This window comes from Hypanus sabinus, chromosome X2 (assembly GCF_030144855.1).
Source record: "Hypanus sabinus isolate sHypSab1 chromosome X2, sHypSab1.hap1, whole genome shotgun sequence".
In the NCBI taxonomy this organism is placed as follows: Eukaryota; Metazoa; Chordata; class Chondrichthyes; order Myliobatiformes; family Dasyatidae; genus Hypanus; species Hypanus sabinus.
The window spans coordinates 44,730,161-44,758,042 of NC_082739.1; the positions used below are offsets into that span (position 1 = coordinate 44,730,161).

Sequence of the window (27,882 nt, forward strand, 5' to 3'; positions counted from 1 at the left end):
AACCCCCTTACTGCCTTGTTTGGTATTATTGCAAATGAAGATATAACTTTAAATACTCCTAACCTACAGGTTTTAGTTTTTACCTCTCTTTTAGCAAGAAGAGCAATCTTGCTTAAATGGAAGGAGTCTACCCCTCCTACACATTTTCAATGGCTACGTGATATTATGTCTTATTTAAATTTAGAAAAGATCCACTGCTCAGTCTTAAATTCAAAACAATCTTTTTATGATAGCTGGGGACCTTTCCTAAATTACTTTTCCAATTTATAAAGTTTAACAGTGCACAGACTTTTATGTATATTTTTATATTCTCTTCTTAAGCGAATATGGTTTTTTTTCTAATTTATCCATTATCATCCATCAGCTTTTTTCTTTGGTAGTTGGTAGGGGGTTGACTTTTTTTTATATAAAAAATTTATTTTATGATGTATGACCTATCTTTAAATTTTTGATTACAGAGTGGTATACCTTTATGTGATATGCTATAACATTTTGATCAATTTTATTACAATATATGAATGTACACAATTTATGTTGAGATGTATCTATGTGTTGCACTCTGTAAATCTTGTTTTTTTTTTCTTCTGAACAAAAATATTGTAAAAAGAAAGAAAAAAGGATGCTCTCAATACAACCCCTGTAGTATGTGATGAGGATGGGGGGGGGGGGAGATAGACTTTCCTCAGCCTTCGCTAAAAGTAGAGACGCTGCTGGGCTTTCTTTGCTATGGAGCTGGTGTTGAGGGACCAGGTGAGATTCTCCGTCAGGTGAACAACACGAAATTTGGTGCTCTTTACAATCTCTACCGAGGAGCCGTCGATGTTCAGCGGGGAGTGGTTGCTCCGTGCCATCTCCTTGTCCCCCATTATTATTTTTCCTGCCTCATTTTCTAGCGGTCCTATATCCACTCTCATTTCTTTTATTTTTAACATACTTGAAAGAACTATCCAATTTGATATTATTTGCTAGCTTGCCTTCATATTTCATCTTTTCCCTTCTAATAACTTTTTTAGTTGCTCTCTGTAGGTTTTTGAAGACTTCCCAATCCTCTATCTTCCCACTAATTTTTAGAAACATAAAAAACCTACAGCACAATACAGGCCCTTCGGACCACAAAATTGTGCCGAACATGTCCCTACCTTAGAAATGACTATTTTTCTAAGTTCCATGTACCTAACCAAAAGTCTCTTAAAAGACCCCATCGTAACCGCCTCCACCACCGTTGCTGGCAGCCCATTCCACGCACTCACTACTCTCTACGTAAAAAAACTTACCTCTGACATCTCCTCTTTACCTGCTCCCAAGCACCAAAAGCCTGTGCCCTCTTGTGGCAGCCATTTCAGCCTTGGGAAAAAGCCTTTGACTATCTATGCGATCAACGCGATCTACGCGATCTTATACACCTCTATCAGGTCACCTCTCATCCTCCATCGCTCCAAGGAGAAAAGGCTGAGTTTATTCATCCTGTTTTCACAAGGCATGCTCCCCAATCCAGGCAACATCCTTGTAAATCTCCTCTGCACCCTTTCAATAGTTTCCACATCCTTCCTGTAGTGAAGGACTACACTACACTAATTTTTGCTTTGTTGTATGCCCTTTCTTTTGCCTTTACAACAGCTTTGACTTCCCTTGTGAGCCATGGTTGTACTATTTTACCATTTGAGTATTTCTTCATTTCTGGAATACACGTGTCCTACACCTTCCTCATTTCCCCCAGAAACACACACCATTGCTGCTCTGCTGTCATCCCTGCCAGCAGCTCCTTCCAATTTACCTTGGTCAGCTCCTCTCTCAAACCACTGTACTTTCCCTGACTCCACTGAAACACTGCTACATCAGACTTTACTTTCTCCCTATCAAATTTCAAGTTGAACACATTTCAAGTTACCTTAAGCTCCCAAATCTAACCTGGTTCATTACATAACACCCAATCCAGTATAGCTGATCCCCTAGTAGACTCAATGATAAACTGCTCGAAAAAACCATCTCTTTGGCATTCAACAAACTCACTCTCTTGAGATCCATTACCAACCTAATTTTCCCAACTGGCCTGCATGTTAAAATCTCCCATGACTATCATAACATTTGACACACCTTTTCTATTTCCAGTTGTAATCAGTGGTTCACCTCCCAGCCACTATTTAAGAAGTTCAGCAGGGGTAATTGAGATAATTTCAGCCCAGTTAGGGGTAGACAAATTACGGGAAGATATTTTGAAGAATAGAACAGTGCCACACTTTACAATTTTGATGTATGCTAACCATTTAATCTACTCCAAAATCATTCTGACCTTTCTCTTCCCCATAGCCCTCTGAATTTTTTCATCCGTCAAAATATGGAATGGAGGGGAGGGGAGTGAATCTCATTCATATAAATATGAAACAGAGGGGAGTGAATCTCATTCATATAAGTATGGAATGGAGAGGAGCGATTCACATTCATATAAATATGGAACGGAGAGAAGTGATTACCTTTCATATAAATATGGAACAGAAGGGAGTGATTCCCTTTGATATAAATATGGAATGGAGGGAAGTGATTCCCATTGATATAAATATGGAAAGTAATTCCCATTCATATAGATATGGAACGGAGGGGAATGATTCCCTTTCATATAAATATGGAATAGAGGGGAGTGATTCACATTCAGATAAATGTGGAACAGAGGGATGCAATTTGCATTCATATAAATATGGAATGGAGGGGTGTGATTCCCTTTCATATAAATATGGAACAGACGGGAATGATTCCCTTTCATATAAATATGGAATGGAGGGGTGTGATTCCCTTTCATATAAATATGGAACAGACGGGAATGATTCCCTTTCATATAAATATGGAACAGACGGGAATGATTCCCTTTCATATAAATATGGAACAGAAGGGAGTGATTCCCATTCATATAAAATATGGAATGGAGGAAAGCGATTCCCAATCATATAAATATGGAACGTAGGGGAGTGATTCACTTTCATATAAACATGGGATGGAGGAAAGCGATTCCCATTGGTATAAATATGGAATGGAGAGAAGTGATTCCTTTTCATATAAATATGGAATGGAGAGAAATGATTCCCTTTCATATAAATATGGAATAGAGGGGAGTGATTTACTTTCATATAAATATGGAATAAGGGGAGTGATTCCCATTCACATAAATATGGAATGGAAGGGAGTGATTCACTTGCATATAAATATGAAATGGAGGGAAGTGATTCCCATTGATATAAATATGGAACAGAGGGGTGTGATTCCCATTCATATAAGTATGGAATAAGGGGGAGTGATTTCCATTTATTTAAATATGGAATGGATTCTCTTCCTTTGTAGTATATTGTTATTGTATGCTTAATTTTGCACTGTTTTAATGGTCCTCATTGGGATTTGGGGTTTTTAATTTGTAAAATGTTTTGAAAAACTAATAAAAAAAATTAAAAAAAAATATGGAATGGAGGGGAGTGATTCCCATTCATATAAATATGGAATGGAGGGGAGTAATTTCCATGTATCTAAATATGGAATGGAGGAGAGTGATTCACTTTCATATAAATATGGAATAGAGTGTTGTCATTCCCTTTCATATAAATATGGAATGGAGGAGAGTGATTCACTTTCATATAAATCTGTATAAATATGGAACAGACGGGAATGATTCCCTATCCTATAAATATGGAATGGAGGAGAGTGATTCACTTTCATATAAATCTGTATAAATATGGAACAGACGGGAATGATTCCCTATCCTATAAATATGGAATGGAGGGGTGTGATTCCATTTCATATAAAATATGGAACTGAGGTAAGTGATTCCCATTCATATAGATATGGAACGGTGGGGATTGTTTCCCATTCATAGAAATATGGAATGAAGTGGTGTGATTCTCATTCATGGAAATATGGAACAGAGGGGAGTGATTCCCTTTCTTATAAATATGGAATGGTGGGGAGTGATTCCCTTTGATATAAATATGGAACGGAGGGGAATGATTCCTTTTCATATTAAAATGAAATGTAGGAATGTGTTTTCATTTCATATAAATATGGAATGGACGGGATTGATTCACATTCATATATTTTGGATTGGAGTGGAGTGATTCACATTCGTTTAATCCCTTCATGATGTCCCAAGATATTTTACGAGCCATCAGTTAGTTCTTGACGTTTAATGACTGTTTTAATGTCGGATATAGAAGATAAAACCATAGAACATTACAGCACAGAAACAGGCCTTTTGGCCCTTCTTGGCTGTGCCGAACCATTTTTCTGCCTAGTCCCATTGACCTGCACCTGGCCCATATCCCTCCATACACCTCTCATCCATGTACCTGTCCACGTTTTTCTTATTTGTTATAAGTGAGCCTGCATTTACAACTTCATCTGGCAGCTCAGTCCACACTCCCACCACTCCTTGGGTGAAGAAGCCTCCCCTACTAATGTTCCCTTTAAACATTCCCCCTTCACCATGTCCTCTGGTTTTTTTCTCCCCTAGCCTCAGTGGAAAAAGCCTGCTTGCATTCACTCTACCTATACCCATCATAATGTTATATACCTCTATGAAGACTCCCCTCATTCTTCTACGCTCCAGGGAATAAAGTCCTAACCTTTTCAACCTTTCTCTGTAACTCAGTTTCTCAAGTCCCGGCAACATCCTTGTAAACCTTCTCTGCACTCTTTCAATCTTATTAATATCCTTCCTGTAATTCGGTGACCAAAACTGCACACAATACTCCAAATTCAGCTTCACTAATGCCTTATACAACCTCACCATAACATTCCAACTCTTATACTCAATACTTTGATTTATAAAGGCCAATGTACCAAAAGCTCTCTTTACTACCCCATCTACCTGTGATGCAACTTTTAGGGAATTTAGTATCTGTATTGCCAGATCCCTCTGTTCTACTGCACTCCTCAGTGTCCTACCATTTACCTTGTATGTTCTACTTTGGTTTGTCCTTCCAAAGGACACATTTGTCTGTATTAAACTCCATCTGCCATTTTTCAGCCCATTTTTCCAGCTGGCCCAGATCCCTCTGCAAGCTTTGAAAACCTTCCTCACTGTCCACTACACCTCCAATCTTTGTATCATCAACAAATTTGTGGATCCAATTTCACACATTATCATCCAGATCATTGATACAGATGATAAATAACAATGGACCCAGCACTGATCCCTGTGGCACACCACTAGTCACAGCCCTCCACTCAGAGTAGCAAACCCCCACTACCACTCTCTGACTTCTCCCATTGAGCCAATGTCTAATCCAATTTACTACCTCTCCATGTATACCCAGTGACTGAATCTTCCTAACTAACCTCCCATGCAGGACCTTGTCAAAGGCCTTACTGAAGTCCATGTATACAACATCCACTGCCTTCCCTTCATCCACTATCCTGGTAACTTCCTCAAAAAACTCTAATAGATTGGTTAAACATGACCTACCATGCACAAAGCCACGTTGACTCTCCCTAATACGTCCTTGACTATCCAAATACTTGTAGTTCCTATCTCTTAGTATTTATCTCTTATCCTAGCTCTTATTATCTCCAATAATTTATCTACTACAGATGTCAAACTTATCGGCCTATAATTTCCCGGATTACTTTTAGAGCCTTTTTTAAACATCAGAACAACATGAGCTATCCTCCAATCCTCCGGCACCTCACCTGTGGATACCGCAATTTTAAATATATCTGCCAGGGCCCCTGCAATTTCAACAATAATATATAACAGAGTGAAGCTTATCTGTTTAACATCAGCATTGGTAGTTCCTCAGCTTCACAAAAGTACTAACACATAGGACATTTTCTGCACTGAGCTTTGAACAGGAATTCAAGATGAACTCCTAATTTTAAAAGATCTCTGGTGAAATTTACAGTCACTTAGCTGGAAAGTTTAACTTTTTCTATTTGCAAGACCCTGCAGCATCGCCTTTGCACCACAGTGGGACATTAATCCAGACTTTGTGCTGATGTTTATGGAGTCGAGTTTGAGCCAGTCACTTCCTGACCAAGTGAAAAGTGACGAACAGAATATTTACATTAATGAGACGTCAATACTCCTGTTGATTTTCGACCACATTCCCCTAATGTTTCCTCTCTTTCATCAGAGTAGAGTAAACATCCTTTCATCTGTTCTCAGTCCCTCTCTTCCCCCATGTGTCCCATGCCACTATTCCTGCATTGTTTTCTCAGACTGATTACTATTTATCTTTCTTCCAGTGTCACCTCTTTCTTTCAAACATCCCATTTAATGATGTTGATGAAGGATTATTATTCATTGCAGTACTGCAGGGTGAAGAGCCTGTTCTTCAAAATGTGCAAGCCTGAAGTGGATGTAGTGAGATCCCCACTTCCAGTACATTTTACAATATTTTGCTGTCAGAGTCCCCAGTGTGACTGGTTGCTGGTTGGCACTGGTGAAAGGGCTGGAAGGGCCTGTTTGTGCTGCATCAATCAAACAATAAATAAACACAGAGACAAACATATACAGTACACATATATCCTCACACATCCACATAGGATGATTTCCAACATTAGACATAGTGTGAAATGAAAATAAGACATTTTAAAAAACAGAAAAAAACACTTTTATTTGTATTTAATGTGCAAATAGCAATAAATATATGTGCAATTCATGTTTAAAAATTGTTAAACACATATACAGTATATTTCACAGTTTGTAAAGAATATTTAAAGAAGTATTTCTAATCCCCATTCAATTAACTGGTTGGGTTTTTATATTACAAAATTTTTCTAAAATTTACACTGAAATAAGTGCAATAAAAAAACAAAGTTGATGTTTTGCATTTTCATCAAGCAACTTAAACTGTGCTCTCTTTTATATGATCTTCACATGTATCATCAGAGCATTCTTTAATTTGTTCCTCTGGATTTATATGGATTATATATTGTGGTTGAAGAGCAGACTCTGTAAAGAAAAATAAATCATATACTGTGAGCTGTATGTTTAACAATCATGATAATTTCAGCAGAAAAATGACAACGACAAAAACATGATGATAGAAATCTTAAAAATTAGAAAATGCTGGAAAGAGATGAAGACCTTTCATTTTAATGTTGTATCCCTCCCCACACCTGCAGTAGTTTATATTCCAGGACAAGTCCTGCTCTTACCAATTAGATTTAGCAAATATTAAAGTGGTTCTATTAGTCATCTGAAGCCAGATGATAGTGGTAAATGGAGTTAGCATTAGTTTATTGCACGAACAGTGACAGGCTTGTGGAAGAAGGGTTGTAGTAAACTGAAGCTACAAGTTCAGTTTTATTTAGGTTCAGCATCTCAAATTGTCCCTACACCTTTCATTATCTCAGTGCTCCCTAGTGATCCCCAGATCAGTCAATATTTGAGCTTTAATCTGATGGAACAATGCAAAGAACGGTTTAAAAGGGGGAATCTAGTCATATAACAGTCAGTGGTTTATTCACAGATCAACTTTTGGGCATTTGGACAAGATTTCATAAGTGTGACTATGGAGAGGAAAATGGTGCAATCTTTTGAAATTCACCTAATTCAAGTCACACTTATGCTTAAAAATGAAATACATGAAACCTTAATTTGCTTCATGCACATTCCCATTTTGAGCAGTTTTGTGAGATCCTGATACAGAATTGTCAGCTGAACATAGGAATTAGCACAATGTTTTCTGTTGATATAGTGCCAGCTGGAGTGTTTTGACATGCGTCTCCCAGAAATTCAATAATTCAATAAGTGTGACACACCAATTCTATTTTTTTAATTGAATTGAATGCAGACTCTTAATAGCTGGTGTTACAGAAGTCTCCTGTGCCTGACCAGATGTGTTATAGAAAGTGATGGCATCATCATTTTCCCTGTCAAGGCTGATAAGGAAATGGGGGTTACTTGCTTCCTTTAGTTGATACAGTCAATGCATCAAGGGCAGTGGTTCCCAAAGTGGGTGATACTTTGTGAACCCTTCCCCGCCTCCAGGTATAGTGGGAGTTTCTAAGGGGGCAATAAAGATAAAGATAGTGGTGCTCTGTAGTGGTGGTGGCAGCTGCGAGATTACAGGCTTGTTTTAAGAAATGAATTACAGGCACTTATTATAGGCATTTGATCCTCAATGCCTCATAATTGATTACAATGATCATGTATCACCTCAGCTCTTGCTAATCTTCCATTCTCTTAGACTTTGCTGGAAGCACATTATAATTGTTGAAAAGCAATGTGACATTTCTGTGTTTGGCGTATCTTGAGAAGTCTGCACTGAAGAAATTGTGTCATTTCCAAGCATTGCCATTCACTAGAGTGTTAGCTAGTATGATCCCCATACTCTAATCACACAATGGCACAGTTCCTGTGACTTAGGGTATGGAGTTCAATGGAGTAAAGTTCGGCATCTGTCCTTTCAAATGGTCTTGACTGCATTTCTCTAGCTCATGACCCAATCAAGATATCTGTGCCCCACTCTATGTACTGTCAGGCAGAGTCAGGTTTTGCCTGAGCTATGACAATGTCATAACTTTCCTCTTCATTGATTGCAAGCTTGAAGTTGGATTTAAACAGGCAACTTACTGTGGTCGTTAATCAAAAACGAAAATGGCAGAAGCAGACCAAATGAAAAAGAAGTGTAGATAGTATAATGTGGAATATCTGAAATAGGAACTCACATCAGCACCAGGCAACTAACAGCAGTCAATGTGTCTGTCGTGTGAAAATGTTTATTCAAATGAGGCAATGAAACTGCCCGGGCTCCATGAACATTTGAAGAGAATACACTCTGATAAAGCAAACAAGAGCCTGGCTTATTTTCAGTCACTTCATGAAAACTTTCAGAAATGGAAACACTTCAAAACATGTCTGGCAGCACTTCACAACAAAACAGTGATGGGTTGTGTGCTTCATACATTTCATTGCTAAATCTGGAAAGCCACATACAATTGGCGAGGAACTGATTCTGCTGGCAGTAAGGAAGTTCTGAGTACCGTTTTGCGTAAGTTTCCAGACTGAATAAAGTGATTTTGCTCAGTGACAACTCTGTTCAAAGATGAATAGATGAAATGTCTGAGAACGTGGAAGACACATTGTGCAACATACATAGCACAACAGAATTTGCTCTGCAGTTAGATGAGTCAACTTTGCCAGACAACGAATCTTTGCTTCTGAGTTATATTTGCTTCTCGGTTATATGTAATTCATAAAAGATAAAACCATGGTTCAAGAGTTGTTATTTGCAAGGGAACTAGAACAGGTAAGAAGGGGCAGTGAATATTTCAGGTTGTTGAGCAATTTTTCAAAGAGAAGGACATTCTGTCACCAATATTCTTGCTTGTGCACAGATGGGGCATCATCAATGACAGGACGCCACTGTGGGGTTATTACTTCCTTGAAGAAAGCTGTACATAACATATTTACCATTCTCTGTGTAATTCAAAGACATCTTGTCGCAAAAAAGCTTTATTATCATAGCAGTAAATAAAATCAAGTTCCATGCTTTTAATTCTCAACTATTTCAGGAGCTTTACATTGAGAATGATGAACAGTTTGAACACTTGCTGTTGCCCACACAAGTCAGATGGCTCTCAAAAGGAAACTGCTCGAGATGCTTTTATGCAATTTTTGAAACTGATAAAATTCTATGAAGACTTCAATGCATCATTCAGTAATCAGCTCAGGAATATGAGGCATGACACTGCTTGTTTGTCAGAATTATTTGCAAAGTTTAATGAAATCCGTCTTCAATCGTCAGGAAAAGATGTGAATCCTGTCAAAGTCAAATCAGTTGTCTCCACATTTCTGTCCAAGTCAACCCTATTTAAGCGCAACATTAGCCGCCGTGACTGTTTCCAATTTCCGAGCCTCTCTAAGTTGGAAGAGAAAGAAAAAATACCATATATGATCTTCAGTCTACTGTGCCCACTTGGATGAGCTGTGTAAAGATATTTCAGAGAGATTTCAGGATTTTCTCTCAATACGAATTCCAGATTGGGTAATAAATCCATTCCTGAACACTTGTAATGAAGAGCTAACAGGAAGGATGGAAGAAGAACTGATCTCGCTATAAAATGTCTTTGAGCTGAAGCTGAGGTTAAAGCAATCCTATCAAGACATTTGGTTGCAGAAAGAAATCTGTGATTGCTACCTTCCACTGTGGAAAGATGTCAAGATGTTCTTTATTGCCTTTCCAACATTATGTTTAGTGGAGTGCAGTTTCAGTGCAGTCATCCAACATTCTCAAATCAACAAAATAGACTGCAAATTGCTGAACATGCGGATATGAGTGAAATTCAGCCTGATATTGAGAAGCTGACATCACTGCATCAAACCCATCCATCTCAATGAAAGATGAAAACATAATGAAGTAATGAATAGCTGGACTAGTAATGCTCTAAAATTGTGATGAAAATTATTTTTACTGTAATTAAATAAAGAAATAATTTTATTTGTAGCTTTGAATAGATTTGAATTTTTTTTTCAATTATTTGCCACTGCTTTGAATTTGCAGTTTCTGTTTTCTTTCATTGAGCATCGTAACGCAAATGTCTTTATGGTTAGGGAAAGGGAGGAGGGCAGTGGGAGCCAAGGGGGCGGAGACCCAATAAAGGTTGGAAACCACCTACCTAGGGTGCAGTGTTGATTATTAACAACTGTCTATGATGTAAACATTGGTATAATTGCAGCAAATGATCAATATCAACTGAGAAGTAAGGACTTTAGTTACATTTGAGGCTAATGGTGCAGCACTGTCAATGTGCTAGCAACTTAGAACATGAACACTACAGCACATTACAGGCCCTTCAGCCCACAATGTTGTGCTGACCCTCAGACCCTGCCTCACATATAACCCCCCACCTTAAATTCCTCCATATACTTGTCTAGTAGTCTCTTAAACTTCACTAGTGTATCTGCCTCCACCATTGACTCAGGCAGTGCATTCCACGCACCAACCACTCTCTGAGTGAAAAACCTTCCTCTAATATCCCCCTTGAATTTCTCTCCCCTTACCTTAAATCCATGTCCTCTTGTACTGAGCAGTGGTGTCCTGGGGAAGAGGCACTGGCTGTCCACTCTGTCTATTCGTCTTAATATCTTGTACACCACTATCATGTCTCCTTTCATTCTCCTTCTCTTCAAAGAGTAAAGCCCTAGCTCCCTTAATCTCTGATCATAATCCATACTCTCTAAACCAGGCAGCATCCTGGTAAATCTCCTCTGTACCCTTTCCAATGCTTCCACATCCTTCCTATAGTGAGGCGACCAGAACTGGACACAGTACTCCAAGTGTGGCCTAACTAGAGTTTTATACAGCTGCATCATTACATTGCGACTCTTAAACTCTATCCCTCGACTTATGAAAGCTAACACACCCCATAAGCTTTCTTAACTACCCTACCTGCCTGTGAGGCAACTTTCAGAGATCTGTGGACATGTACCCCCAGATCCCTCTGCTCCTCCACACTACCAAGTATCCTGCCATTTACTTTGTACTCTGCCTTGGAGTTTGTCCTTCCAAAGTGTACCACCTCACACTTCTCCGGGTTGAACTCCATCTGCCACTTCTCAGCCCACTTCTGCATCCTATCAATGTCTCTCCGCAATCTTCAACAATCCTTTACACGATCTATAACACCACCAATCTTTGTATCGTCTGCAAACTTGCCAACCCACCCTTCTACCCCCACATCCAGGTCATTAATAAAAATCACAAAAAGTAGAGGTCCCAGAACAGATCCTTGTGGGACACCACTAGTCACAACCCTCCAATCTGAATGTACTCCCTCCACCACGACCCTCTGCCTTCTGCAGGCAAGCCAATTCGGAAACTTACAGGGCAATCAAGCTTTATAAGATACATATTAACCTGCATACTGGGTTATGTCTTGGAATTGCATCCTGGTGTACACTTCAATATACAATTACTGTTTGAAGACAATTTAAACATGCAATGATTACAGGCATTTCTGGCCATCCCATTACAGGAAGAACGTGGAGGCTTTGGAGAGGGTGCAGAAGAGGTTCACTGGGATACTGTATGGGTTAGAGGGGATTAATTATAAGGAGATGTTGGAAAGACTTGGATTGTGTTCTCTGGAGCTTTGGTGGTTGAGGGGAGACCTGAAAGAAGTTTATAGAAGTATGAGAGGAAGAGATAGGGGAGACAGCCAGACTAAAGCTAGAAATGTCAATAATTAGAGGACATAAGTAGTATTGACCATTGTTACCTCAGAGAGAGAGGAGGAAAGTTTAAACTTTTTACACAGGTATCTGAAATACACTACCAGGGTTAATAGTGGAAACAGGTATGATTTGAGAGGCTTCTGGACAGGCAGGGAATGGAGGGGCATGTGCTGACGGAAGAGAGTTGAAGTTGGCATTATGCTTGATACTGAAGTAGTGGGCCATGGGCCTGATCCTGTGCTGTGCTCTTTTGTTCTATGCTCTAGGCACATGCTTTTTTTCAATAACATTGAAGTTTAACCTTGTTATCATCTATTCACTGACCATTGTGTTGATTTATTACCCTGGTAGTACCTTGTCCTTTTAATCTTGGCTTTGTTTCTCTGTTCTTGATTTAAAGAGACTATTCATATTCAACAGAAGCAGAGAGCCAGTTCATTTTACATAGGAATAATTCCTAAATCATGTGGTCAGCCTTACCAAAATTGCCTTGGTTATTGTTTTCTGTTCGACCATTTTCTTCATGACTTGACTTATTTGATCTGTTACTATCCCCAATGGTATCAGATTCATCTTTTTCTGCAATAAATGAAAAAAGATGTAACCGTGGAATCTAAAATTACAACAATGATGCTTAGCCCTCCATTTGTTCTTTGCAAACAAAGTCTCGTTTGAAGAATGCAAAGATGGGAGGTAAAGCCATATTAGTGTGGAGTCTTTGAGTAATAGTTCCTGTGAGGACAACCAAAAGGGTAACTCTTAATTTAGTAAAAAAAAATGTCAGTGCGTATTTAACGCTGAGGGTAGCAGGGAATCTTAAAAGTTAGTAAATATACAAGAAATTGACTTACGCTTTCTCCACTTTAAATGCTCTTTCCATAATTTTAGCACAAATAATTGGAAGACGATGACCAAGCCACAAATCAGGAAAGCTACAAGTATCAGTAATAGGGCTCCATTCTTCTTCATGTGTTGTTTCTCATACTTGGCATCATTTTCCACTGTAGGAAATAGAAGCAAGATTAATAATAACTGTGCTTCTGTTTTAATCTGCTCTTTATATTGCTACCCATGAGAGTAACTAATCCAACAGATGATAACATTGGAAAACCTTGGTCACATTTCTTGGTTGGTATGAAATGCTTGCTTAGAAATTCAATTGCATAAAGCTTTTGTTCAGTGAAAAGAAACTGAAAGACAACTTTATCCAAATTGGAAAAAAAAACACAAACATTTCTCGGATGTTTTACTTCTTCAGAAATGAATCTGGGCACTCCCCAGTGTCAGTCACGTTTGTGCACCTGACACAATTTCTGAGGCAGCTATGGGCAGTACCAAAGGTCCTCTTAGAACATTTCAGAGAGGATCCTAAGGTTTATAAAGCAATTCCTTCCTTGCCATGCATCCTCTTGCAACTCTCCCATCATTCAACCCTGTCCCTGTGAACCACCTGATCTTGTAATCTACCCAACAAGGCCCAAGGCTCTTCAATCCCTGATCTCTGATACCCATTGGTCTTGACTCCAACCTTTTGATCTCTCAAACCTCGAAAGGCCAGTCTTCATGATTCTTTGAGCACCCTTCTCCCTAATGCCAATCCCCAACTCCCAACTCCCATTCTCACCAATCAGCACCTGACTTTTGTGACCTTGGAATTAGTTTAGAGAAACTTACTGATATTATTGTTTTGACATTTTATTGTGGAAGTTGAATTCTTATTTTCAATGGATAAAATACTTGTTTCATTCCAGGTGGATGTAGAATTAAACGCAATCCCTTCTGAAAAGTAAATGCGTGATTTAATGCAATGAAGTACAATAATTATTGATTAATGTACATTTGGAACAGTACACAAGTATTGTTCTATAAAAGGAAAGACTGTATTATGTTGATAAACCAGTTTATAACTTGGTCTGAAGTTCATGGTTAAACTCTACCGGGCTAGAAATCCTTTGATTTTTTGCAGTTTTATTGTGTGCTTGTGGTTGTTTAATTGTCATTATCTTTGCTGCTATACAATTTATGTTTGCTAGCTTTTTTTATATAACTATTTATACACATGTAAGTGTGTAGTATGTTTCTTATTGGTCGCAGTATGTGTATGCAGTTCTTTAGTCTGTCCCTTAGTAGTTACATTTGTATGCTTCTGGAAACTTTTCTTGGAATTGCATTAGTTGAACAGAGGCTATCTGATTGGTTGACCCTTATCTGCAGATTTGAATGGAATATTTCTCATCTATGGGGCATAAATCCAACATGTTTAAGGAGTTTAGGATGGTTAACCTTGTGGTTCAGGTTTGTGTCCATTAGTTTTAAATAATTTCTTTCTAATTAACAAGGAAACAGCATTGTAGTGGTTAAGCTATGGGACTAGAGTCCTGAAACATTGGCACAGTGTGAGTTATTTCACCCTTTGAGTCACAATAATATAAGGTAATAGGAGCAGGAGTGGGGCACATGGCAGTCAGTCCTGTGACAATGGTTGAACTGTCCAAGCCTCAATTCCTCATCCTTGATGGTTCCCTATCTCCCAATTCCTGAAATTTATTTTCAAAGCATTTTCTTCTTCCTCTTTTAAATATCTTCACAGATCTATTCCCCCACAACCCTCCAGAACAGAGATTTTCAGAAATTCACTGCACTTTATGAGAGTGCTCCATGTTGGTTTCAATGCAGAGAGTTTTATCCAATCCCATCTTACTCTTCTTTCTTTCACTGTTGCAAATTATTTTTCATCACTGGCTTTGTATTTCCCCACAGAAAACCCTACTTTTACAGAAAACCCTTGTCCCTCTGACTTTTCTCTTTCACTTTAAACCTGCACTATATTCATACCCCTCCATGGCAATAGGTAACTAAATTAAAATAGAACGTAAAACCAGTGTTAGTAATGAAAACCCTGCATTTTCAGTAAACATCACATTAATCCCCTTCAGGAAAACGTGCTGTACTTCCCCAGTTACACTGTGACTATTGGATGATGATAATATGATTTACTCTTTATAGTGTTTGAAAAGGCTCATCAAACCAACTTCAAAGCCTTTCCATGAATTAACTAAGTTAATAAATACAATCTTCAAAGAGTGTGTTTGTATTTTGAGGTATTGGTGCTGAAAGTTTAATACCTGAATGGTATTTACTAATCCCAATAGAAATACAATGGTGATCAATCACTATGCTTATTCTGATAATCATGAATGAATAATGAGCACATTCATTGATTCAAAATTGATTCAAAGTTGATCACTTTTCTAAACAAGATACAATTGAATCCCTAGGTAGAATTTTCTTAAATATTTTATTGCTAATAGATATAAGTTGGAATTTATCCTTTTCTGATGATCTAATTGAATAATGCTTTTCACCCTCATGTCAAATCACAAACAACAAAATCATGAAACTGAGAAGGCTATTGTATTTTTCTCAATTTTAGTAATAATAGAATGTAACTTGTCAACTTGCAGGTGGAGGATGCTTGTTAGTCACAGGTCAGGGGGTTAGTACTGATAAAGTGTTCTCTCCGTGGGGGCCCAGTGAGGAAATTGAGTGGATGAGGGAGTAGGAGTTCAACTGGATCTGCAGTAAAGAGGTTTGGATATTCCCTTCCACTGTCTGCTCCAACGTATTGACAGGAAAGTCCTGTTTACATACCATTTCTTTCGGTGCTGGTTTCATTTGAATTAAAGAGATTGCTGTCATTTGCTGAAAAAGATAGAGAAAAAGATGATAAAATATACTCTGGGTATAAATTTACATTTAAAAAAGGAAACATTTCTGCTTAGCAACTCACCAGTGAATGAGTCCGTTTCATTCGGGAAGGTGCTTCGTTGCATTTTTGTGAATGGTAACTCTGTGTTTGGTGTTGAGCTTGGATTCATTGTTGTCTCATTTACTATGGAGGAAACAAAAATCTAGTTGTCAAAGTTAATCCAAAAAGAGCTGTTAATATTTTCAAATGAATAATTCTTCCCAGCAATGGTCCTATATACACATTGAAAAGCAAGAAGCTGCAAGACTCTGGAAATCTGAAATTGAAAGAGAACAGGATCTGTGAAAACTTATTACTTCACACTGATGACCTTTATTCAGAACATGTAACATCAGTTGGATGTTATGACAAAGCTTTCTGCATATCATGCACATGTATCAGTGTAAAAGAAATATATTTTTCTCCATTTGAATTGAATGGAGTGCTGCTCTTTGATGAAAAAATAGGAAAAAGGGTTTTAACTATATCATGGCCATAAGATTTATTTTTTTAAAAAGAACATATTTCATTTTGCAATAACTTTTAGATAAGATCATACAGTAGATCTTAGATCACTTAAATAAGCACCACAGATGAAAGAAAAATGGAGGGCGATGTAAGGATAGGTTGATCGAAGGCTGCCACAACATGATGGGCTGAAGGGCCTGTAATGCGCTGTACTGTTCTATTCTCATGTCCTACAAGGGAATGAATCTACTTTATTGATTTTTTGTGAATGGTCATTCCATGAAGGGTGCTGAGCCTGTTACTGGTTGAAAGTAATTTGAGAAAAGGATAGCAAATGTATAATCATTCCCTATAGCTACCTTCCGTACAAATGGATACATGAGAAAATGTAGATTCTGGAAGTACGATGATCTCAGCAACATTTCTCTTTTCTCTCATTTTATCCTTTGAATGCTAAAGTAAATGCCAGTTTCCTTACCTATAGGCAAGGTTACAAATGAAAATATGAAAACTCCATTTTGACAGAGAAAAAACATTATAATTATCTTAGGAATTCCTCAGTAGAAACAAGTTGCTCACAGAGTCTGATTAAAACAGATATCTCTGATTAAAACACACATGGTTCTGACTAAAACACATAGAGTCCTGATTAAAACACATAGTTCTGATGATGGGTGACAGTCTGATGTGTCGACTGTTTATTCTTTTCCATAGATGCTCGCTGACCTGCTGAGCTCCTCCAGTATTTTCTTTGTATTGCTCTGGATTTCCTCTGCATTCTTCTGCATATAACCTCCAGAGGATGGAGGTTATACACAATGAGCTGCCAGAGGAGATAGCAGAGGCAGAAGTGATGACATTGTTTAAAAGGTACTCGGACAGGTGATGAACCCTCTGTTGGTCAGGGTCGACCATGGACGTTGCATCCTAGCTGTCTAGATATGCAAGCCAGGGCAGTACAATATGGAGAGCAAGCTGTTGCCCATGTAGCAGGCTCCCCCTCTCTATGCATCTGATGGACCCAAAGGAACGGCAGAGACTAATACAGTTTGGCACCGGCAATGTTGCAAGAGTTGCCAGTCAGCACTGAACTCATTGCAGCTCTGCCTTAGGGATTCCTGCTCTGGATTTTCCCTCGGGATTTACTCCCAAAGCCTTCCCCATGAGTGGGTAGTGGAGTTTTCCTTCTCCTTGCTGAGCCCCATCTGCCTTTGCCCCTTCTCCTGTCAGTAGAAATGGTTCTGCCGGACTTAATAGATAAGCCAAGATCTGGACTTGGTTGTCAGAGGCTATATGAGATGCACACCATTGGGAGCATTTAATAAGTAGTGGGAGGTTATCCCCATTACCTCCCCCAGCTATACCAACCTTAAGGAACACTTGGATAGGAAAGGAGAAGAGTGACAAGGCCCTAATTCAGGCAGATAAGATTATTGTAGGGAGGCATCATGGCTGAGTTGGCCTGGAGAACCCATTTTTGTTCTGTACAGCTTTGACTCCATTTCAAAGCTGATAGCAGTTTCTGTATTTCTTAAATATTTCATGGCTCTCTATTCATTCTGTATTTTAATTATTTTTTTAAATCAAGACTATCCTATTTAAAAAGCATCAAACATTTGACATTGGAGATGAGATACTAATAGGTATGCTTGATCTCTTATTTCAGTCAGGATCATCTGTTAGCTGTTACTTCAACTGAACTTTCTGTCCATAATTTAATCAGTATATATTTAATTATTAATGGGACAGTTTCAAATGAACAGATCTGTTTTACGGTATTGTAAGATTAAAGTTGTGGGATGGCCCGTGGCATAAGAGTGTTGCTGGTGGGCCGGAGGCATTGAAATGTGATTATTTGCAGTATTTGTAATGTTGTAAACAATCCTCTGTAGGAAGAAATGTAGTTGCTTACAGAAACAAGAAAATGTGTGATCCACAAAGGGTATCTCGTGCATCTACTCCCTATGGCCAGTTATGCAGTAGGCAGTGAAAATCAAAAATACTAACATGTTGAGAAAAAAGAGAGAAAATGTTTGTAACATTTGTATCTATGACCCTTTGTCATACTTTCCACAGCTACACAGAGAAAATGCTGGAGGAACTGAACAGGTGAGGCAGCATCTATTGAAAGGAATAAACAGCCGACGTGTGGGCAGCAACGGTCGGGAGCAAGTGTAGAGATCACGTGCTCTGCTCATTAAGCCAAATGGTCGGGAACAGGAAAAAGTAGGAAGAATAATTAAAGCACCTGGCATTAAAAGACAATGACAGTGGCAATGGCAGTTAGAGACGAAAGCAGTGAATAGTTGAAATTCCAAGTACTGCAAAACAATGTTGAAATTAGTGTTTTGTTGATTATCTACCTATCACAACCTCTTGATTTACGAATCTAAAGTACCACCTCATCTCACTGTTGTTTTCTATTGTACCAGTAATCTGATTTTCTGCCCCTGAACACACATTGCTTTCTGCTTCTCTACTCTCAGCCATCTTGAACCATTCACTATTGTACCAGTATTCTGGTTTTTTGCCCCTGAACACACATTCCTTTGTCAGTATATCATCCCTCCCCTACACACCCCTACAATCTGCTGGATTTCCTGGCCCGGTTTCTGTACTGCTGATGAGACTAAAATCTGTGTACTTATTCCCATGTATTGCATGGGATTTTTTATCAGTTTTGATCTCATCATTCTCTTGAACCCAGTTTAAATAATAGCTGATCAGAACTGGATTCTGTGCCAGACAGTTTATTTTTAGGCGGTTTTCTACAAGAGATGAGTGCAGTATTGAAATTTCTGTCCTGTAAAAAAGCAAGTTACTGATGCGACCTCTACTGCTTCACATATAATAATAATTATTATGTCTACTTAGTAAGAGATGGGAAATAGGAACAGCAGTAAGGCAAATAACCCAAGGAGTCCACTGTGTGGGGAAATGGAAAACTACGAGGGAGTTGAATTGGGCCAATCACTATCACTAATATTGCCTTGCAAAGCCAGCAGGGAATGTGATGTGCATGCTTCTGTTGGAATAATACTACATCAACACATTCATGACAGAGCTTCACAAACAGAACCAATACTGGTGAAAAACTGATAACAAATTCATTTTGAACTAATCAAGATTCTTCCTTATGATTGTTTTCAAAAGGAGAGATCACTGGTTTTTTTTAGTAGATTTTTAATTTTATAGAAACACAGAGGATGAGAAATGTGCAGGTTGTGCAGGTTGCCACCTTCCTTTGACAGCAATAATCGAACCAGGACAGAGTAGAACACCAACTATGGGTTATATAGAACATGGAACTAAAATATTTGCATAGACCAGTATGCACAGGAACAGGCCCTTTGACACATTGTGTACGTGCCAACCACGATGGCAATCAAAATTACACCCATCTCCCTGCATATCATCTGTATCAATTCCGTTTCTTGCCTCTTAAACATCATATGTGCCATTGTATGTGTTTCCACCATTTCCCCTGTCAGCACTTACCACCCTGTTTTCTTTTAAAAAAAAAGTTGCCTTGTGTATCTCCTTTAAACTTTCAATCTTTCACCTCTAGTATTTGATATTTCCACCCTGAGGGCAAAAGATCAACAAAATACCCTGTCCATTCCTCTCATAATTTTATATGTTTCCATAAGGTCTCTAACAATGCAGTCAACATCCTGGTGATCATCTGCATCCTCTCCAAAGCCTCCACATCCTGCCTGTAATGTGGAATGCAGAATTCGAACCAAATACAGAATGCAGAATACTCCAAATGAGGCCTACCCAAAGTTTTTATATAGAGTAACTTGATTTTCCAACTTTTATACTTAACACCACCACATAGGATTTCATGGAGTCAATGATGAGGATTCCCAGGGTTTCTCCCTCGTGTCTATAACAAACCGTAATGCGTTTCTATTGTGTCTAACTTGTTGGTATCTAGGGCAGGCATATTCTCAGTCACATATTACAATGTCAGGATTTATATTACAAATTTGTTATTTTGGGTATGATATTTGTCATGAATCACTTGCTCGTTAATAAGTTGGCTTATGCTTATTGCCAAACCTTATAAACCAGCATCATTTTATATAATCAACCACATTTAATTTTGTAATTTTCAATTGCATGGTAATGACAAATAGTGAGCATGCAGCAGATTGGGAGATCATGGACTCCTTGTGGACTTTACATGTCAGTTTTAACAAGTGATAGTGCCTTTTGGGACATCTGCAGAACAGGAGATTTCCTGGGTTAATAGCAACTTAGCAAGGGCTAATGAAATAAAGCAAGGTGTAAGTGGAGTGGCCATTGTGGGAGTGCTTATTGTTGGAATGGGCCAGTGTTACAGTGGTCAGGCTCTGGCTTAACAAATTTGGTAGAGAACAGGTACATGCTAGAACTTAACATTGAGAAGTTAGAGGTATAACAAGTGTGGGCAGGATGGTAGTTCAGGCAGTGGAATGCTGCTCCGGTGAGATGTGGGATCTCAGGGTACATAACAGTCTCCTTGATTATCACATCTGCAGGAAATGCACACAACACAGCTCCTGACCGACAAGGTCAAGAGACTGGAGCAGGAGCTGGATGTAAACTGGACCATTTGGGAGCTGAAAGCCTCATTCTACCAAAGCAGTAAGACCAGAGTGCAGGTTTCAGATAGTAGATGGGTGACCACCAGGAGAAGTGAAGGGAGTAAGCAGTCAGCGCAGGGTTTCCCCATGGCTATTACCCTCAATAACAAGTATACTGCTTTGGATACTGATGAGAGGGAAGACGTATCAGGTAGAGGATAAAATCCAGTATTACAGTGTAAAGGGAATTACAGAGGCATGAGAGAAGAGATGACCAAAGTTGATTGGAAGGGGACACTTGTAGGGATGATGGCAGAACAGCAATGGTTGGAGTTTCAGGGGGGCAATTTGGAAGGGGCAGGATAGATACAATCCAAGGATGGAGAAGTATTCTAAAGGGAGAATGAAGCAATGTAGCTGACAATGGAAGTCAAAGACACCATAAAAGCATATAATATAGCGAAAATTAGTAAGAAGTTAGCGAATTAAGAACCAACAGAAGGCCATAAAAAACCATAAGGAGAGAAAAGATGAAAAATGAACATAAGCTATCCAATAAAAGAGGATACCTAAAGTTTTTCTCAGATATATAAAGAGTAAAAGAGAGGCGAGAATAGATATCGGACTGCTGGAAAATGATGCTGAAGAGGTAGTAAATGGGAAGACAAAGAAACAGCAGATGAACGCAACAAAGGTTACGGGGAGATTTCATAGCTTTTGTCAGTGACTGAAGGCATACACTTTTCATGGATGATCTGTAACACATTAATCAATAGGCAGAACACAAGATTCTGGATAAAAGATACAAAGTTGACTTTTTAAAAAAACGAAGCCATTAATACACAGGTACTAATCCAGGTTTCCTCTTTCTGTAGATTTGTTAGCTTATGTTTACCCACTAGGTGGAGCAATGTAGATATAGGAAAGAAATCTAATCCAGAAAAAGATGAGTCACATGGCCTTGAAAGCCTGCTCTGTCGTTTAGTAACGTTATGATGTCATTTAAACTTTCCTGCCTGGTCCCCATTATACATCCCTACCTGGGAAAAAGACTGTGTACATTGATCCCATCTACCCCCATCAGTTTATACATCTCTATTAGATTTCCCCTCAGGTGCAATGAGTAAAATTCCAGTCTGCTGAACCTCTCTGCATAATTCAGTCCTTTGAGACTCAGCAAGGGACTGAATATCCTCTGCATACTCTGCAGCTGAATGACATCTTTGCTATCGCGGGGTGATTACACAATACTCCAAATTCGACCTACCAATGTTTTTCGATATGCAATGGCCTGGCTGATGAAGACCAGCATGCCAGTAACTTTCTTCATCAGCCTATCTACTTGTGAAACCACATCATGGACCCATGTTTTTTTCAGTCCGAATGCTCTTCTAAGATATTCCCAGGGGCCTGACTGTTCAGAGTGAGAAACTGACCCTCATTCACTGTTCTACAATATTCCTCTGGGCCTGGCTGTTCGCAGTGAGAGTCTGATAGTCATTCACTGCTCTACAATACTCCCAGGGCCCGACTGTTCACAGTGAAAGTCTAATCCTCATTCATCTTTCTACAACATTTTCCGACATGCTTTTCTTTAAGTTGCCAATGCAATTCTGTAATCTGTTAGGTTACTCTTCATGGTTTGCATGTGATCTATCTTTCTGTAGCAGCTGATCATAGGGGAATCATATCCATGAACATTGTGAGAAAGATGGATGAGTTTAGAGCAGGGATTAATACCTGGAAATATGATGCTGTAGCTATTAGTGAAACATGGTTGCAGGAGGGGTGTGATTGGCAACTAAATATTCCTGGATTTCATTGCTTGAAGTGTGATAGAATAGGAGGGACAAGAGGGGGAGGTGTTGCATTGCTTGTCGGAGAAAATATTACAACGGTGTTCTGGCAGGATAGATTAGAGGACTCATCTAGGGAGACTATTTGGGTGGAATTGAGAAATGGGACAGATGTAGTAACACTTATAGGGGTGTATTGTAGACGAGAATTGGAGGAGCAAATTTGCAAGGAGATAGCAGATATTTGTAGTAAGCACAAGGTTGTGATTGTGGGAGATTTTAATTTTCCACTCATAGACTGGGAAGCCCATTCTGTAAAAGGGCTGGATGGTTTGGAGTTTGTAAAATGTGTGCAGGATAGTTTTTTGCAGCAACACATAGAGGTACCAAGTAGAGAAGGGGCATTGTTGGATCTTCTGTTAGGGAATGAGATAGGTCAGGTGACAGGTATGTGTTGGGGAGCACTTCGGGTCCAGTGATCACAATGCCATTAGTTTCAATATAATTATGGAGAAGGATAGGACTGGACCCAGGGTTGAGATTTTTGATTGGAGAAAGACTAACTTTGAGGAGATGTGAAAGGACTTAGAAGGAGTGGATTGGGACAATTTCTTTTATGGGAAGGGTGTAATAGAGAAATGGAGGTCATTTAAAGGTGAAATTTTGAGGGTACAGAATCTTTATGTTCCTGTTAGGGTGAAAGGAATACAAGGTAAGGGAAACAAGTAGGGTAGTTATGGAAACTATGAATATTAAAGAAGAGGAAGTACTGGCGCTTTTAAAGAATATAAAAGTGGATAAGTCTCCAGGTCCGGACAGGATATTCCCTAGGACCTTGAGGGAAGTTGGTTTAGAAATAGCAGGGGCTCTGACAGAAATATTTCAAATGTCATTAGAAACGGGGATGGTGCCGGAGGATTGGCGTATTGCTCATGTGGCTCCATTGTTTACAAAGGGTTCTAAGAGTAAACCTAGCAATTATCAGCCTGTAAGTTTAATGTCAGTGGTGGGTATATTAATGGAAGGTATTCTTAGAGATTGTATATATAATTATCTGGATAGACAGGGTCTGATTAGGAACAGTCAACATGGATTTGTGCGTGGAAGGTCATGCTTGACAAATCTTATTGAATTTTTTGAAGTGGTTACTAGGAAAGTTGACGAGGTAAAGCAGTGGATGTTGTCTATATGGACTTCAGTAAGGCCTTTGACAAGGTTCCACATGGAAGGTTAGTTAGGAAGGTTCAGTTGTTAGGTATTAGTATTGAAGTAGTAAAATGGATTCAACAGTGGCTGGATGGGAGATGCCAGAGAGTAGTGGTGGATAACTGTTTGTCAGGTTGGAGGCCAGTGACTAGTGGTGTGCCTCAGGGATCTGTACTGGGTCCAAAGTTGTTTGTCATATACATTAATGATCTGGATGATAGGGTGGTAAATTGGATTAGTAAGTATGGAGATGATACTAAGGTAGGTGGTGTTGTGGATAATGAAATAGGTTTTCAAAGCCTGCAGAGAGATTTAGGCCAGTTAGAAGAGTGGGCTGAAAGATGGCAGATGAAGTTTAATGCTGATAAGTGTGAGGTGCTACATTTTGGTAGGAATAATCAAAATAGGACATACTTGGTAAATGGTAGGGCATTGAAGAATGCAGTAGAACAGAGTGATCTATGAATAATGGTGCATAGTTCCCTGAAGGTGGAGTCTCATGTGGATAGGGTGGTGAAGAAAGCTTTTGGTATGCTGGCCTTTATAAATCAGAGCATTGAGTATAGTAGTTGGGATGTAATGTTAAAATTGTACAAGGCATTGGTAAGGCTGAATTTGGAGTATTGTGTACATTTCTGGTCACCAAATTATAGGAAAGATGTCAACAAAATAGAGAGAGTACAGAAAAGATTTAATAGAATGTTACCTGGGTTTCAGCACCTAAGTTACAGAGAAAGGTTGAACAAGTTAGGTCTTTATTCTTTGGAGTGTAGAATGTTGAGGGGGGACTTGATAGAGGTATTTAAAATTATGATGGGGATAGAGTTGACGTGGATAGGCTTTTTTCATTGAGAGTAGGGGAGATTCAAACAATAGGACATTTGAGAGTTAGGGGGCAAAAGTTTAGGGGTAACATGAGGGGGAATTTCTTTACTCAGAGATTGGTAGCTGTGTGGAATGAGCTTCCAGTAGAAGTGGTAGAGACAGGCTCGTTATTGTCATTTAAAGTAAAATTGGATAGGTATATGGACAGGAAAGAAATGGAGGGTTATGGGCTGAGTGCAGGTTGGCGGGACTAGGTGAGAGTAAACGTTTGGCATGGACTAAAAGGGCCGAGACGGCCCGTTTCCATGCTGTAATTGTTATATGGTTATATGTCCTTATTTCTGTCTATATAGACTCTGTCAACTGCCTACCCAAAAAGTTGTGCCGACAATCCCTAATTGACTACTGTCTTTCCCAATGTGTACACCTCTTATCTTTCAGAATCTCTTCTAGCAAACTACCTACCACAGATGTTCATCTCACTGCACTGTAGTTCCCAGGCTTTTCTTTGCACATATTCTTAAATGATGGCCCAGGACTAGCCACCAGACTTGTAGTTTTCTCGGCCGGGATTGTGTCCTGGAGAGGGGAAATTGAAGTCCAGAGGACACAACCATAAATAGAAGGATGTCCCTTCAGAACAGAGATGAGGAAGAATTTTATTAGCCAGAGTGTGATGAATCTGTGGAACTCATTGTCACCGACAGCTGTGAAGACCAAGTCATTGGGTACATTTAAAGAAGAGGTTGATAGGTCCTTGAAAGGTAAGGGTGTCAAAGGGGAGAAGACAGAAGAATGGTGGTTGAGAGGGATCAGCAATGATGGAATGGCAGAGCAGGCTCGATGGGTTGAATGGCATAATTCAGCTCTTATGTCTTATGTTCTATGGTCTTATGTACTTTTTCAACAATTTCTCTGCAGTATCTTTGGGTATACCTGCTCAGGTGCTGGAGATTTGTCTACCTTCATAAATTTTAAGACATTCAGAACCTCCTCTAGTGTAATGTAGACTATCCCCAATGCATCTCAGGTTCCGAAATCTTCATTGTCTTTCTCCTACAGAGGAGTAATATTCTTTGAGAACCTCTCCTGACTCCTGTGGTTCCATACAGAGAGGTCCACTTTGGTCTTTGAAGGGCCAAATTGAATGTGTGGAGTTTTTGTAAAGTTTGCATAAGATCTTTCAACGTGAAGGGTAGTAAATTGTCTTGAAGTATACCTTGCATCTCTCTGGTAGTATGTCTTTGAGGCTCAGTGTGGGCTCTGCACTTTAAACAGGATGCACAGTTATGTAGCTTTGGACTGTTGCCAAGATGAATGGATTAGTTACAGTGGATGAAGAATTGAGATTGAAATCAGAACTCACCATTTGCAGTTTGTGTGTACAATTCAGTTGGTCCAATGAAATTGTCTGTTGAAATAAAAATAGGGATGATTTGCACAATAAAATTTAAATGAAAGTTATTAAACCTTATTTGATATTTAGTAAATAAGTGACAGCTACTGCTTGTATTCATTGTAGGTCTCTAATGCTTGAAAACGTATATCTCTGTCAAACTGCTTAAGCATTTATGATGAAGAAAATTTACTTATAATTATTATTGAATCTGAATGTTTTTAAGAGTTCTGTTCATTTATAATGATGAAAATTTACTTACAATTGTTATTAAATCTGAATGTTGCTTTAAGAGTTCTGTTCATTAATGCTTCATGTCGAACTATACAGTCAATTCTGAAATTCTTCTCATGAGATTTGATTTTCAATGTACTGATTGTTGTAAACTTTGCACCCTTATTTTCTGGTTTATATTTTGTATGTCCTGTGTTTTCAAAGAGGAGATTTGTTAGATAAGTTTTAGTAAAAGACAAGAGCAATAAGATATTTCCGTACTGAAATAAAGTTAACCAATATGAAACTGTTCATTACCAACCCTAGTGTTGGATCAACACCTCCAGTCACTAAAGTCAGGCTCACTCACTGGCCTATAGTTTCCTTTCTTCTACTTCCCTCCCTTCTTATAGAATGGAGTGACATTTGCAACTTTCCAGTCCTCAGGAACCAATTCAGGATCTAGTGATTCTTGAAAGATCGTTACTTGTGCCTCCACAATCTCTTTAGCCATCCTTTTCAGAATTCAGGGGTGTAGTCCATTTGGTCCAGGTGGCTTATCCACCTTCTGGCTTTTCAGCTTCCCAAGCACCTTCTTCTTAGTTATAACAATGACATTTACTTCTTCCCCCTGACACTCTCACATTTTTGGTTAGTGTCTACCACAGTGAAGACTGATGCAAAGTAATTGCTAAGTTTGTCTTCAATTCTTTGTCTCTCATTGCTACTTCTCCACCATCATTTTCCAGCGGTCTGATGCCCACTCTTGTCTCTCTTTCACTCCTTATATATCTGAAAAAAACTTTTTGTATCCACTTTGTATTATTGGCTAGCTTACTTTCATATTTCATCTTTTCTCTCTTTATGGCTGTTGTAGTTGCCTACAGTTGGTTTTTAAAAGCTTCCCAATTCTCTACCTTTCCACTACTTTGCTATATATTATATGCCTTCCCTTTTGCTGTTATGCTGTCCAATCCAGAATGCTGTCCCCTCAGTGGGCTCAACCACAAACTGTTTTAAATAGCCATCTGATAGGTATTCTACAAATTCCCTCTCTGGCATTCAGCACCAGTCGAATTTTCCTCAACTACCTGCATATTGAAATACACCATGATTATTGTAACATTGCCCTTTTTCTATGCCTTTGCTGCCTCCCATTGTAATTTATAGTTCACATTCTGGCTACTGTTGGGAGGCCTATATATGACTCCCATCAAGGTCTTTTTACCTTTGCAGTTTCTTAACAAGGATTCTGATTCTCTGTTACCTCTTTCTAAGCCTTTGATTTCATTTTTTTAGCAATAGAGCTACCCTGTGTTCTCTGCCTACCTACTTGTCCTTCTGATACAATGTGTATCCTTGAACGTTAAGCTCCCACTACGATCTGTCAGCCACAACTCAGGAATGTCCTCAACATCATACCTGCTATTCTCTAACTGCACCAGAAGGTCATTTATCTTATTCCATATACTGCCTGCATTCAAATATAACACCGTCAG

At 38.9% G+C, this 27,882-nt stretch overlaps 1 protein-coding gene across 2 annotated transcripts in view; it reads right to left on the reverse strand.

Moving 5' to 3' along the window:
• Positions 1-6,640: 6,640 nt before the first annotated feature.
• The window catches only part of LOC132385317 (cytotoxic and regulatory T-cell molecule), a 30,389-nt gene continuing 9,147 nt past the window's right edge, over positions 6,641-27,882 (reverse strand). Inside the window, exons 5-12 of one of the 2 annotated variants that reach the window (XM_059957337.1) lie at positions 26,433-26,594; positions 26,141-26,185; positions 15,951-16,052; positions 15,812-15,862; positions 13,835-13,939; positions 13,012-13,161; positions 12,641-12,739; positions 6,641-6,931 (exon numbers count right to left, since the gene is read on the reverse strand). In XM_059957337.1, coding sequence (XP_059813320.1) covers positions 6,825-6,931; positions 12,641-12,739; positions 13,012-13,161; positions 13,835-13,939; positions 15,812-15,862; positions 15,951-16,052; positions 26,141-26,185; positions 26,433-26,594 — 821 coding nt within the window. In that variant the 3' untranslated portion in view covers positions 6,641-6,824. Of the gene's footprint in view, positions 6,932-9,569; positions 9,846-12,640; positions 12,740-13,011; positions 13,162-13,834; positions 13,940-15,811; positions 15,863-15,950; positions 16,053-26,140; positions 26,186-26,432; positions 26,595-27,882 lie in introns of those variants that run through there. The other variant, XM_059957336.1, reaches the window with a different exon arrangement.